This window comes from Barbus barbus (assembly GCF_936440315.1).
Source record: "Barbus barbus genome assembly, chromosome: 21".
Lineage (NCBI taxonomy): Eukaryota > Metazoa > Chordata > Actinopteri > Cypriniformes > Cyprinidae > Barbus > Barbus barbus.
Window position 1 is genome coordinate 5,944,172 of NC_136749.1, and position 13,921 is coordinate 5,958,092.

The 13,921-nt window shown below is 43.8% G+C and overlaps 1 protein-coding gene across 1 annotated transcript in view; it reads right to left on the reverse strand.

Annotated features, from left to right (window-relative positions):
- The window catches only part of znf407 (zinc finger protein 407), a 56,879-nt gene that overhangs the window by 21,540 nt on the left and 21,418 nt on the right, over window positions 1-13,921 (reverse strand). Inside the window, exon 3 of the mRNA XM_079444136.1 lies at window positions 13,665-13,779. Coding sequence (XP_079300262.1) covers window positions 13,665-13,779 — 115 coding nt within the window. The remainder of the gene's footprint in view (window positions 1-13,664; window positions 13,780-13,921) is intronic.

A 13,921-nucleotide genomic window follows, 5' to 3' on the forward strand; every position in this document is an offset into this window, starting at 1 on the left:
TAACACTCTTGAGCACCTGTAAGGGATTTTGGAGGGACAAGTTGAGTAACACTTCCCAACACAGATTAGGGCATATAAGAAGGTCATCCTCTGGGAATTAAAAAAGAGGGATGTGACAATTTGTCATAAACTTGAACACTCAATGTCAAGAAAGGTCAGAGCAGTATACTTAAAATTATGAAGGACATACTAAGTAGCTACTAGAACATTACATTTTCACAACCCTTCATTTCAACAAAATTGGTTAATTTACTTATTTTACAGATATTAAAGGGGGCATTGGATGCAAAATTCACCTTTACATGCTTTTTAAACTGAAATGTGTCTACACAACAAGTGTGTGTACACAACCACCCTATAACGATAAAAATCCACCCAGTGTTTTCTTCTTTTTTTTTTTTTTTAAATCCCCATCCACGAGTTGGCCCTTGCATCTAATCTGATAGTAAATAGTAAGCATATTTTGGCGTGCTGTCCTGGGGGAGGGCTACGAGCCCGGAGAACTCCCCCTATCCCTAATATTGGATAAAAATAGATTGATGTGAGAACCAATGATCATCGTTTCATCAGATAAATGTCTGGGTCCAAAAGTTCACCATCAAATCTGAGGAAGCATGCCGAGGTAGCAAAGTTTTATATATATATACACCCCCTGACAAAAGTCTTGTCGCCTATCCAAGTTGTAGGAACAACAAATAATAACTTGACTTCTAGTTGATCATTTGGAATCAGAAGTGGCTTATATGAAAGGCAAAGGCCTCCAGATTACGCTTATTTTACCAAAATAAAATCTTATCATGCCTTGATGTTTAATTGTTTAATTAGGACAGAAAAGGTCAGACTTTGCTTAGACAAAAGTCTTGTCACTTAACAGAAATAATGTACAGTACAGAACATAAAGTCATGGTGCAGTGGAAAAAGAATTAATATTGTGTATGACTCCCATGAGCTTGGAGGACTGCATCCATACGTCTCGGCAATGACTCAAATAACTTATTAATAAAGTCATCTGGAATGGCAAAGAAAGCATTCTTGCAGGACTCCCAGAGTTCATCAAGATTCTTTGGTTTCATCTTCAATGCCTCCTCCTTCATCTTACCCCAGACATGCTCAATAATGTTCATGTCTGGTGATTGGGTTGGCCAATCCTGGAGCACCTTGACCTTCTTTGCTTTCAGGAACTTTGACGTGGAAGCTGAAGTATGAGAAGGAGCGCCATCCTGCTGAAGAATTTGCCCTCTCCTTTGGTTTGGAATGTAATGGGCAGCAAGAAGGTCTTGATATCTCAGGCTGTTGATGTTGCCATCCACTCTGCAGATCTCTCGCACGCCCCCATACTGAATGTAACCCCAAACCATGATTTTTCCTCCACCGAACTTGACTGTTTTCTGTGTGAATCTTGGGTCCATGCGGGTTCCAATAGGTCTTCTGCAGTATTTGCGACGATTGGGATGCAGTTCAATAGATGATTCATCTGAAAAATCAAGCTTCTGCCACTTTTCCACAGTCCATCCTTCCTGCAAGCTGTGGGCCTTGACAAATGCAACACAATTTTGTAGTTGTCTTCTGTTTAATGCTGGTTTCTGAGCACTAATTCGGCCATTGAGACCACTGCGTGAGAGAATTCGACAAACTGTTCTTGTAGATACAGGGGTTTCTGGTGACCAGTTGTTATGTACCTCTGCTGCAGTTGAAAAAGGGCTGGCCCTGGGCTGTCGAACCAACAAACGGTCCTCTCGAACAGTTGTCTGCCTGACCTGGGCCTGTCATGAACTTCACCAGTTTCTTCAAATCTTTTTCTTATCTTCTCCACTTGACGTTTAGATACATTAAAGATGTCTGCCACCTCAGCAGGAGACTTGGTCTTTAGACTCTTGATGATCAGCACTTTGGTCTGTGGTAGAATCTTTGGCATGCTGTCAGAGGTCAGGATGCATTTCAAATTAAGGTTGGGTGTGCTGGGGTTCTTCTGACGCTCTAATCTGTGATTGGTTGAATCCTTTAAAGATGTGACAAGACTTTTGTCTAAGCAAAGTCTGACCTTTCTGTCCTAATTAAATAATTAAACATCAAGGCATGATAAGATTTTATTTAGGTAAAATAAGCGTAATCTAGAGGCATTTGCCTTTCATATAAGCCATGTCTAATTCCAAATGATCAACTAGAAGTCAAGTTATTATTTGTTGTTCCTACAACTTGGATAGGCGACAAGACTTTTGTCAGGGTGTGTGTGTGTATATATATATATATATATATATATATATCATTGTATTGGATTAGACCATTAGCATCTCGCTCAAAAATGACCAAAGAGTTTAGATAATTTATATCGAATTTATTTAATTGATATTACTGCGCCTGCTGCAATATCATTGCGCCTGCTGCACCCACGGTACGGCAGCAAAGTTCCTTGTTTATTATGCCGGAACAAGAGTATAGTTCCTAGCCATATTGGCCTAGAAAATCGCAACTTTTTATTTTCCGTCAGTCTTAGTACACGATGTAACTACAGAAGAGTCAAGCTTTAAATAGGAAAATTATCGAAACTCGTTGGTCATTTTTGAACGAGATGCTAATGGTCTAATCCGATTCATTGATCAATGCTAAGAGTCAAGCTTTAAATAGGAAAATTATCGAAACTCTTTGGTCATTTTTGAACGAGATGCTAGTGGTCTAATCCGATTCATTGAAAGTGAAAGTGAAAGTGAAGTGACATTCAGCCAAGTATGGTGACCCATACTCGGAATTCGTGCTTTGCATTTAACCCATCCAACGTGCACACACACAGCAGTGAACACACACACACCGTGAACACACACCCAGAGCAGTGGGCAGCCATTTATGCTGCGGCGCCCGGGGAGCAGTTGGGGGTTCGGTGCCTTGCTCAAGGGCACCTCAGTCGTGGTATTGAGGGTGGAGAGAGCGCTGGACATTCACTCCCCCCACCTACAAGTCCTGCCGGCCGGAGGCTCGAACCCGCAACCTTCGGATTACAAGTCCGACTCTCTAACCATTAGGCCACGACTTCCCTTATGCTATGCTAAGCTATGCTAAGCTAAGCTAAAAGTGCTACCGCCAGACCCAGAGATCGGCTTAATGGATTCAAAAACGGTAAAACTAAACTGTTTAACTCTAGGGGAGTTGTAAAATGAGCCTATTTTCAAAAAAGTGGAGTGTTCCTTTAAGAAAAAAGTATCCAATTATATATACAAATATAATCAAATCCAGCAATTACTGCCATTAAACTGTGTCGGTAAGGCATCTTCTTAGTTGGTGTCCATTGAGCATTACATATTGATCAACAATATTTTTATTCTCACTTAGAATGTGATTTATGCAACAGCACGAATCAAAAAGGATTAATCATAAGGCCAAGCAATCTTTGCTGTCACAAAATTTCGATTTAAATTCTGATGTTCGCTTGTAAAAAAGGTTTAAGCACAAAACTGCATTTTTTAAAATTAAGGGATTATATGAAATGATTAGTGATGATTAAAAGTGTCCTCGTGTAAAGCCTGATTGATTGTGCTCTACCAAATATAAAAAGCTAGAGACACAGGTGAATACAGCACTTAGATAGTATAAGGAGTTTATTAGTTTGCTCATACAGAGTACCTTTACATGGACAACAATATTCTGATATTTAAACAATTAAGACAATACTCTGATTAAGAATCTACCATGTAAACAGAGTTCCCTTCCAGGAACTTCGAGCTGCGTCCGAAAACGCTATGGGAACGCCTTCAGCATGACCACACTCTGAATATCACCTGTAATCAGTCAAAATAGAAGGGCGAGGAGTCACGGGCGGGGTGACGTCACGATCAGGAAGTATATAAGCACGTGCGGCGGAGCCGGCGTCAGCTCTTTGTCATTCAGCAAGCGCTCTGTATGCTGTCAGTCCGTTTTGTGTCTTGTGAGTCTTATTTAGTGTTGTCTGTCCTAAAAGATGCCTAAATCCAAGGCCAAGACGATGGGCGATCCCAGAACGCGTTTCAGGTTGTGTGTTAGTCCCTGCCCTCGCTACATCACGAGTGGGGACACGCACAGTCTGTGCGTGGTCTGCCTGGGTGCGGAGCATGCAGCGTCGGCTCTCGAGGGAACCGATCATCAGATCCAGCGCCCGCTCTCTGTGTTCGGAAGCCGCATTTCTTCCCCCAGAGAGAGGGCTCGACGCCCCGCTTGTTTTCCTAGCTTTGTAAGATGCAGTGTTTGCACAAGCATAAAGAGAAAAATAAAGCCGGTCCCGCTTCTGCCGTAAAAAAAAAGAGAAAAAAAAAAAAGGTACCGAGGTGTCGAGATCGCGGGTGAAACCTTTTCGTCCCGGCCATTCGTTCCCGCGGGAACTGAATGAGCGCGGGTACAGGGCGGTGCCGCTTGCGAGCTATCTGTCTCCCTCTACGGCATCGTCTTTTAAGGCTCCTGCTCTGCTTATAACATCTTTGATGGGCAGAGGGTATGCGCGCTCTCTAAACTCAGGTGGCTGCTGGGTGGGCGCAGCTTCCTCCGCATACCAGCTCCTCGCGCAAAAGGTCCTGACGGGCGAGCCCCGGGACCGTGGAGGGCGACCCCTACTGGGGTGGAGCGGCTTACACCGCGGTACACGGTGACCGTCTCACCTCAGTGCCCTTCAGGGACTTGTCTGCCAACCCTGCCGTTGTTCCAGGGCGCAGCGGGTCCCAGCGAGTATTTCTCTCAGGTTTTTCCGCCTGTGAATACAGCGGGCCTGAGAGACTCGCCTCGCTGCCTCGTCTCCTTCCGGTGCGCCGCATCGAGGCAGCGGTCTGGCCGCTTCTCTGACACCAGAGGTCAGTCTCGAGAGACTGATTCCCTTAGTAGATCGTTTGGCAGCCTGGCAGCGACTGCCGAATATGTCTAGTTGGGTCCTGCGGGGTTATTGTGACTGCGGTCCGCCCCGAGCAGGCTCTGGTGCTGGAACAGGAAGTCATTACTTTGCTGAGGAAGGAAGCCATCGAGTTGGTTCCTCCTCACGAAGTTCACACCGGCTTCTACAGCCGGTATTTCATTGTTCCAAAGAAGGATGGGGGGCTGAGGCCCATACTGGACTTGCGTCTGCTGAACCGCTCAGTCAGAAAACTGAAGTTCAAAATGCTCACTGTCAAGCAGGTCGTGTCTCAAATCAGGTCCGAGGACTGGTTTGTCACGATAGATCTCAAAGATGCCTATTTCCATGTCTCCATCCTTCCTTCTCACAGGAAGTTCCTGAGGTTCGCTTTCGGGGGCAAAGCGTACCAGTATCGGGTTCTTCCCTTCGGCCTAGCACTCTCACCCCGCACTTTCACCAAGTGTGTGGATGCGGCACTGGTCCCGTTGCGACTGCAGGGCACCCACATACTCTATATCGACGAATGGTTGATCCTCGCTCAATCAGAGCGGTTGGCGATTCAGCATCGAGATGTCGTTCTCGCCCACATGAAAGACTTGGGGTTAAGACTAAACGCCAGGAAAAGTGTGCTTTCTCCAGCTCAGAGAACCACTTATCTAGGCGTGGTGTGGGATTCGACGAGTCAATCCTCACGACAGTCATGAGACTGCGAGAGGGCCAGTCACTTACTGTCAAGCAGTTGAGGCTGCTTGGGCTCATGGCAGCTGTGTCCAACGTGATCCGTTCGGCCCGCTGTACATGAGGCCCCTACAGTGGTGGCTCAAGACCAAGGGGGTCTCCCTGAGGGGAAACTCGCTCCACGCTGTCAAAGTGTCACGCCGCTGTCCGTGCCTTAGAGATGTGGAGGGTTCCTTGGTTCTTGTCTCAGGGCCCGGTGCTGGGAGCTTGTTGTCGCCGCGTATCGCTTGCGACGGACGCCTCCCTCACCGGTTGGGGTGCGGTCATGAGTGGCCACCCTACCCGCGGTCTGTGGAGTGGTCGCCACCTGATGTGGCATATCAACCAGCTAGAGATCCTAGCTGTGTTCCGTGCGCTCAAGCACTTCCTCCCGGACCTGAGAGATAATCACGTGCTGGTCCGAAACCGACAGCACGGCAGTGGTCTCTTACATCAACCACCAAAGAGGTCTCCGGTTGCGCCCCTTGTATAAGCTGGCACACCAGATCCTTGTGTGGTCCCAGGGCAAGCTCCTATCACTAAGAGCTGTGCACATTCCTGGGTATCTCAATGTGGGAGCAGACGTCCTGTTGAGACAGGGGCCGAGGCCCGGGGAATGGATGCTTCATCCCCGAGGTGGTGAAGCAGATTTGGAGTGTTTTTGGCCAGGCACAGGTGGACCTCTTTGCGACTCGAGAGTCAGCACAATGTCCCCTCTGGTTCTTGTAGCCCCTCCAGCTCCTCCGGGACTGGATGCTATGGTACAGACCTGGCTGAGGCCTCGTCTGTACGTCTCTCCCCCCGATCGCTCTGCTCCCGGGAGTTCTGGCGAGAGTGCGCCGGGACGAGGTCAATCTACCGTTGGTAGCGTTGTTCTGGCCGGGCCGAGTGTGGTTCTCGGACCTGATTTCTCTTCCCGACGGCACCCCGTGGCCGGTGCCGATCAGGAGAGATATCCTCTCACAGGCCAGGGGCACCATTGTGCACCCTCGCCCGGAGTTGTGGAAGCTGCGGGTGTGGCCTCTGAGGGGGCACAACTCATAGCTTCCGGTCTGTCAACCGAGGTTGTCGAGGCCATCCTCCAATCCAGAGCTCCCTCCACAAGGAAACTGTACGCCTTGAAGTGGAAATTCTTCACTTGGTGCAGGGACCGCCATCTCGACCCAGTCAACTGTCCGATTTGTGCAGTTCTGAAGTTCCTGCAGGCCCGTTTCTCCGCAGGGTTAACCCACTCCAATGTTAAGGTCTACGTGGCAGCTATTTCGTCATACCACACCCTTATCGGTGGCCAGTCAGTGGGTAGACACCCCCTAGTTACACGTTTCCTCCGCGGTGCGCTGAGGCTGAGGCCGCCTGTACGATCACGTGTCCCCACGTGGGACCTGGCTGTGGTACTGGAGGCTCTGTGTGTGGCACCATTTGAGCCTATTGAGGAGATAACGGATAGACTCCTCACCATCAAGACCATCTTCTTGTTGGCCATCACTTCTCTGAGGAGGGTGGGTGACCTTCAGGCCGTCTCGGCCCCTTCGTATATTGACTTTGCGCCTGGCTAGGCGAAAGTACTTCTCTACCCCCGTGTGGGGTACGTACCGAAGGTTCCAGCGGTTGTACCACAGCCAGTCGTACTCCAGGCCTTCTGTCCTCCTCCCTTCAGGGAGCCTGACCAGGAGAGGCACAATGGTATGTGTCCAGTGCGAGCACTGGGCACGTATGTCCACAGAGCTGCCCTGTGGAGAAAGTCGGACCAACTGCTCGAGTGCTTTGCTAAGAGGGGTCTTCCTGCTACGAAGCCCACTCTTAATAGGTGGATAGTGGATGCTATCCATCTAGCATACGAGGCCTCTGAGCGTCCCCCGCTGTCGTGAGTCAGAGCGCACTCAACTCGAGGTGTGGCGGCCTCCAAGGCCTTCTTGGCAGGTGTCTCTATGCAGGACATCTGCAACGCTGCTGGGTGGTCCACGCCCCTGACATTCGCCAGGTTCTATAACCATGACGTCCGAGCCACTCCAGGCTCCTCCGTCCTTTCGTCCTGACACCAGGCAGGGACTTGTCAGTCTGGAGGCATTGGTATCTCGTTCCCATAGCGTTTTCGGACGCAGCTCGAAGTTCCTGGAAGGGAACGTACTATGTAACCCAGGTTCCCTGAAGGGAACGAGAGCTGCGTCTCGTAGCCACACTTTCGGACGCAGCTCGAAGTTCCCTTCAGGGAACCTGGGTTACATACGTAACCTAGTACGATTTTTGATAGCCTTAATACCTTAGTCATACTCAAAGTAAACGCAAATCAAATTAAAACATGTGGAGTATTCCTATTTTAGTCACATTATCGAAGTGCAGTATAGACATGTATACACCTTAATTACACTATTACCATTATGTATGACTTTTCGTCACATTTTGCGACAGGATACACACACAGCAGTGGTCAACTGTTTGATGGCAAACAAAAGAGCATTTGCGTTCGTGGGAACGTAATAACAAAAGCCATTAATCCATCCATGTTGTTATATAGATGTTATTAGAACAGCTCATAAACAAAATGTCACAGAATTTCATTTACCTCAGGTCACCTCAGAGTCATCAGTGTTTACAACTCATTAGTTCGCTAGAGAAATTAAGTCTAGAGAAGAGAATTTTAAGAAATATTAGACTATATAATTCATTATATTTTACTTTACCTGTTAGTGATGTCTTAATTTTTTACCAGGTCAGACAACTTGGAAAGAGAAAGCCAGGTCAAATTTACCATGTGTACCTTTTCAGATGTGGCATGCTAAAGAAGAATTGTTGAGTTGTCTTCCTCTGAGACAATATAGGTAACCTCATGAGACGAGGTGAAAGCGAACAATGAAAGTGAGCAGAGACAGGAGGTGATGGAGCTAGTGGATTACAACCAGGATGCCTTCTGCACTGTTCAAGGGTTCACCTTGATGATCCAACATGAAATTCACAACCCAGGTAAAACTGTGAACCAGCACTCCTACAGAATATCAGAGGCTCAGAGAAAGGCTACCAAAGTAGAGGTGAGCAAAATACTGAAGCATAGGTGAGTTCCAAAGCACCTGGTCTAGCCCCATTGTAATGGTGTCCATTACCCAACTGAGTAAAGACCACTTTATTGCAACACTGAATCTCAATAAAGGATATTGGCTGGTGCCTCTGTACCAGAATCTAAAGAAAAGATGGCCTTTGCAACTCCAGAGGGGCTACATCATTACACTTACCTACCCATCGGCCTGAATGGGGCCCCGCCACCTTCCAGAGGTTGGTTGGACAGGTACTAGCCTACAGCCTGGTAAAGCCTCTTAGGCTTGATACAAAGGGTATAATATAAGACCTACTTCGAGAGGCAGAGTTGACAGCAAATTCAAATGCAAATGGGAAAAAACAAGATTAGCTATGGTGAGACATCTGGATACACCATTGGGGGAGGCCTAGCTAAACCTTAGGAAGCTAAAGTTCAAGCCATTCAAGAGTGGCCTAGGCCCACCACAGAAGAGAATTAAAATCTTTCCTCAGACAATTACTATTATATTTCCTTGCCAACTGCTATACAAGATTGTGATTCATTTCTCTAGCCTGGTTACATTTTTACAGAGCTAACTACTGAGATATTCCACAATGGTGACATGGACGGAGAAAGCAAAGGAAGCCTTCAACAATCTAAAGACAGCAATATGCTCACATCCCATTCCAAAACGTGTTTTTTTTTTTTTACTTTTTGTTGGAGAACCTCATTCAAACTGCCAAACAAAGTGAAATAACCTTGTTTTTGCTTTCTATGGATGAAGTTTTGTGTGCTCTATGTTAACCCATTAAAAGCATTCACCTGAGAAAAACTGTTCTGCATTGTCTTCCTGTCAGTCACCACTCAGAGAGAAGATTCCCAACCTCACACAATAACACTACACATTAAATTACACAGGCAGCATGAATGTGCACTAATGGAAGACAATACCTTTTATTTTACAGGTAAACATAAACACATATTTGCACAACATATATCTTAAAGGTGTCAAATAATAATACAGTACACTAGGGGTGTTCCCGACTAAGGATTTTCATAGTTGAATCAGGATTTTCGAATCATAGATTCGAACTCGAATCATATGTTTGGGGGCGGGGCAAAATACATTACCAAGAGTCAAGTAGTCAGACATTCAACAGTCATAAATACTGACGTTAACACACACATAAAATAGCCTAACGGACGCCTTGCAGATACAAACAGGGTAAATGTTTTATGTTTTGATTAAAAGATAGTTAACATTAAACGTCAGTGAAACCCTAAGAATTCACAAATTTTTTTTACAATAGTGCTCTCATTATAACATTATGAGAGTAGTTATTAATGTTCTGCATTTCTGTTTTGAGCTGTGTGCGCTGAAGATGACCAGTAGATTGAAGCATATGATAGCAGGTTTTTAATCAATGGGATTTAACTCATTTATCTCATATATAATACGCTTCGTTATTTATACAACATGACGTTAATATCACGACTATAGGCTATATGCACAAACGTGTCTGCGCGGCTCTGAATGAACTCCTTTTGTGGACGCGTTCTTCACACAACAACATGGAGAAACAGCAACTAAACTTTAAAAATTCACAGCGTTTTATTTTAATAGTGTTCTCATTATAATGTTATGTGTATATGACAGTCCCAGTCATAGTTATTAATATTCTGTATTGTTTTTTGTCCTGCGTGCTGAAGAGATAATCAACCTAGTACTACAATGAAGCACTTTGCATAACTCAACCAAGTGCATTTTATACGAGATAAATAATATATACACGATATATATAAACCGGCTGAAATGTTTTGAAATCACTTGTACCCTACCTGATCGAAAAGAATCCAGTCTTTCACTCTGCCTGTGTCAGTTTGAGTCTTGTTAAAGATTTAAATCCATGCCACCAAGATGCTTCTGTCGGTCACGGATTATGGAAAGTGAAGCTTAAATCTGTAGGGGTGGTTGGATTTATTCACGCATGTTAAAATATTTAAAGCTTCTTTCTTTTCAGATTCTTATTTACAGCATTATCATAATAGGCTGTATATTAACTTATTGGGAGAAAACCAGTAGTTCTGTGTGAAATCAGACATTGAGCACCCCCATATTACCAAAATGGCATGATCATAACACCCCGCGAATATTCGGCTGTGAGATTGGTAGTCGAATTAGGCTCCTCCTATCGAAGCATCGAATCGTCGACTATTTGGGGTCACCCCTACAGTAGGGCTGTGCGATTTGGGGAAAATATCTAATTGCAATATTTTTGACACACATTGCGATTGCGATTTGTTTTGCGATTTTAAATTTGCAAAGTCAAGCTTCAGCTCAATATTGTCAATAATGTGCAGCACAGTATGAGTATCGTTACCCTGCTGAAAAAACAAACAAACAATAGAAACCATCACAGAAATTCTTACAGTTTCCATAAAAACCATTACAAAATTCCTTTTTGTTTTGGGCATTATTCCAATAGGAATTACTGTTGTTCTATTGGTTGCCATCTGATAGATTACATCCCACCAATAGAATGCATCAAATACCAGTAGACACCATTATAGTTTACATTAAAACCAATACCATTCCCATTATAACCCTTAAATCCATTACATTTTCTATTGTGTTTTGGGAGGGGTTCTACTGTTTTTGTTTGTTTTGTTTTTTCCTGCAGGGAAGATTATAATGTTATTACTACTTTTACAGAACTACTGAATTTCACAGGAAAGATTAGTTTATTTTTTATAAATAAAGAATTGTATTTCTTTAGTCAATTATTAAAGTATTAGTATGATACACGGGCTGATTTATTCATTTTTAAGTATTTAGAATTTTAAGAACAAGTGGGAAATGTGCTGAATGTTTTATTTCATCCAAGTGAAATTGGCAAACAGTTAGACTTACTTTACTTTCAAACGCGGGGCGAGGCGCGAGTTGACATAGGTTGCGCGCGTGCTTCAGGCCTCGTCCATATTGCCAGATGCGCTCGTGAGAGACTTGCGGAGCAGAACCGGGCGCGAGACCATGAGTATAAAAGAGCATAACGAGACAGGCTGCGTGTACACAGCTCGTCCGTGAGACGCGCAGCGTGGGGCAGAGCGGAGCGACTATGAGAAGCATTCAGAGACACGGGCTATAAAATGTGTAAGATAACGTTCATGTAGCCAACTAATAAAAACATCTAAAAATGTATCTTTTATTCTCCAGTACTGAAAGCAGAACCGATAAGGGAGCTCTTGATATGCGTTGTGACGCTGCTCTTGCAAATGACCTTTCTTGTTCGTTGTTTGTCATTTCGAAGCTGAAGTTACATACGTTTTTCTTTAGTTCTAACTTTCGATCTGACCCTTTTTAAATGGTGGGCGTTTACGCAGTTGGCTAGAGCAGTGCTGATCGGGGAGAACGGAGGTGCGCTCACTCTGTTGGTTAATAAGACCATCACTCAAGGCTGGCAGTCATGCATATGCTCTGGAACAGAGTAATATCGCGAGTCCACATCGCAGGCTTTGCGATTAGCAAATCACAACGTCTCAAATTGCGATTGCGATTCGATTTCGATTAATCACACAGCCCTACCCTACAGTACACCAAACAACACAAAGGTATGAATCTAAAGTAATCTATGAATTTACCATAAATTTAATTCAAAGTTTGAAGTCAAAATTCCTTGCACTGTTTAGGCCAGGGTTCCTCGATTAGTTTTCACTTACGGACAAATTTTGCCAACAATACTGAGCCAAGGGCCATTGACCATGTTTTGACTAAAAAGTTTGCTCTTAATATTATTGTTGTTGCTGCTGTTTTAGTTGTTGTTAAAAAAAAAAAATTACAAGATAATATTCGATTTTTTCCCCCAGTTGTCTGTATTATTCAAACAATTATGAACATTTTGTATTCAGATACAAAAAACTAAAGAACTTTGCCTGTTCAATATTAAAAGCAAATGAACACACAAAAAAACCTAGAACTCCAAGTCTTCCAATCAAGTCAACTGTTCCTGCTCATCTGTATCTCTTCTCTGAAGTTCTCTCCAGTTTCCCTAATTGCAAATTCAATTATGTCAGTGTTAATATTTTTATTCTTTTTTTGTACACTTTCAAATTTTTGGGGGGTATCAAACTGTAACACCGTGTTCCAACCAGACGTGACGCAACGAGATAAAATGTACCCTACTTTCCATGTAGTTTTTGTCCTAACCACCCGCTATAAGCGACACACCGCAAGCGACATGGGATTCTATTTTCGAAACGGTTTCTATTTTCTATGACGTCGCCGTTGAAACAACATACAAACTATGACAGTGATAATCTCAGGTAATGATTATGTGCTTTAATCAGTGTTACAAGTGTCTAATGTGAGTTTGAATATTATTTTGCATGACCTTTATAGCCATACTGGAAGCAACAATAGATATTTTTACCTCAGATCTTGAAAATAAATTAAAGAAAACTTGTGGTACATTAAAAATGTGAACTCAATGTGAACCAACACATATATTCCATAACAAAGATGGTATTTGGTCACTCACTCAAAATAGTTCCATTCACATTTGAATCATCTGTTTTCCGTGTCCACTTGTCATGTCACGCCACATGCAGTAGCCTATTAGACAGCATCACTGATTATAATGGGTTTTATTGTATTTTGTCGCATCGCGCTGTGCCGCTCGCATTCCAGTGTAGAGTTTTCATGTCATCTTATTTGAAATTAGCGCGTGCCAAATATTTTTCTCTCACGGGCCGCCTACTGAGGAACCCTGGTTTAGGTTCTTGCTTAACAAAAAGTGTCTTCTTAACAATATAAATGTTTCAGCACATAATTGGCTCAATGTCATAATTAAAAAGGCACACAATGTATAAACCCTGTGTAGGGACTGTGTCATTCAGAACACAGTTTAGTTCATGAAGTCTCTTTCCTAACAAGCTGATGATTTGAATCAGGTGTTACAGAGAGAAATACAAAACATGCAGAGTGGTGGTGGTGGTGGTGGGGGGGTGGTCTGGACTGGAATTAAGAATGACTGAAGTAAAATATTCAGCTGACATAATTGTAATAAAAAAAAAATTATGTCCTCTTGAACTCACCCACAGATGTGACACTTGTACTCTCTCATGCCTAGATGTCTCTTAACATGGTTGCGGGCATCACCGAGCTGAGCAGTAGCAAAGTTACAGATCTTGCACATGAACGGTTTAGATCCTTTAGAGAGAAAAAATAAAAATAACAAAAACAATAAAAAGACATTGAATTTTCTTTATCATATTGACATGAGGGTGAGTAAATGATTTTCATTTCAGAATTTGTAAGTAAACTGTAAGTGAAATACAGTATCACTTTAAGA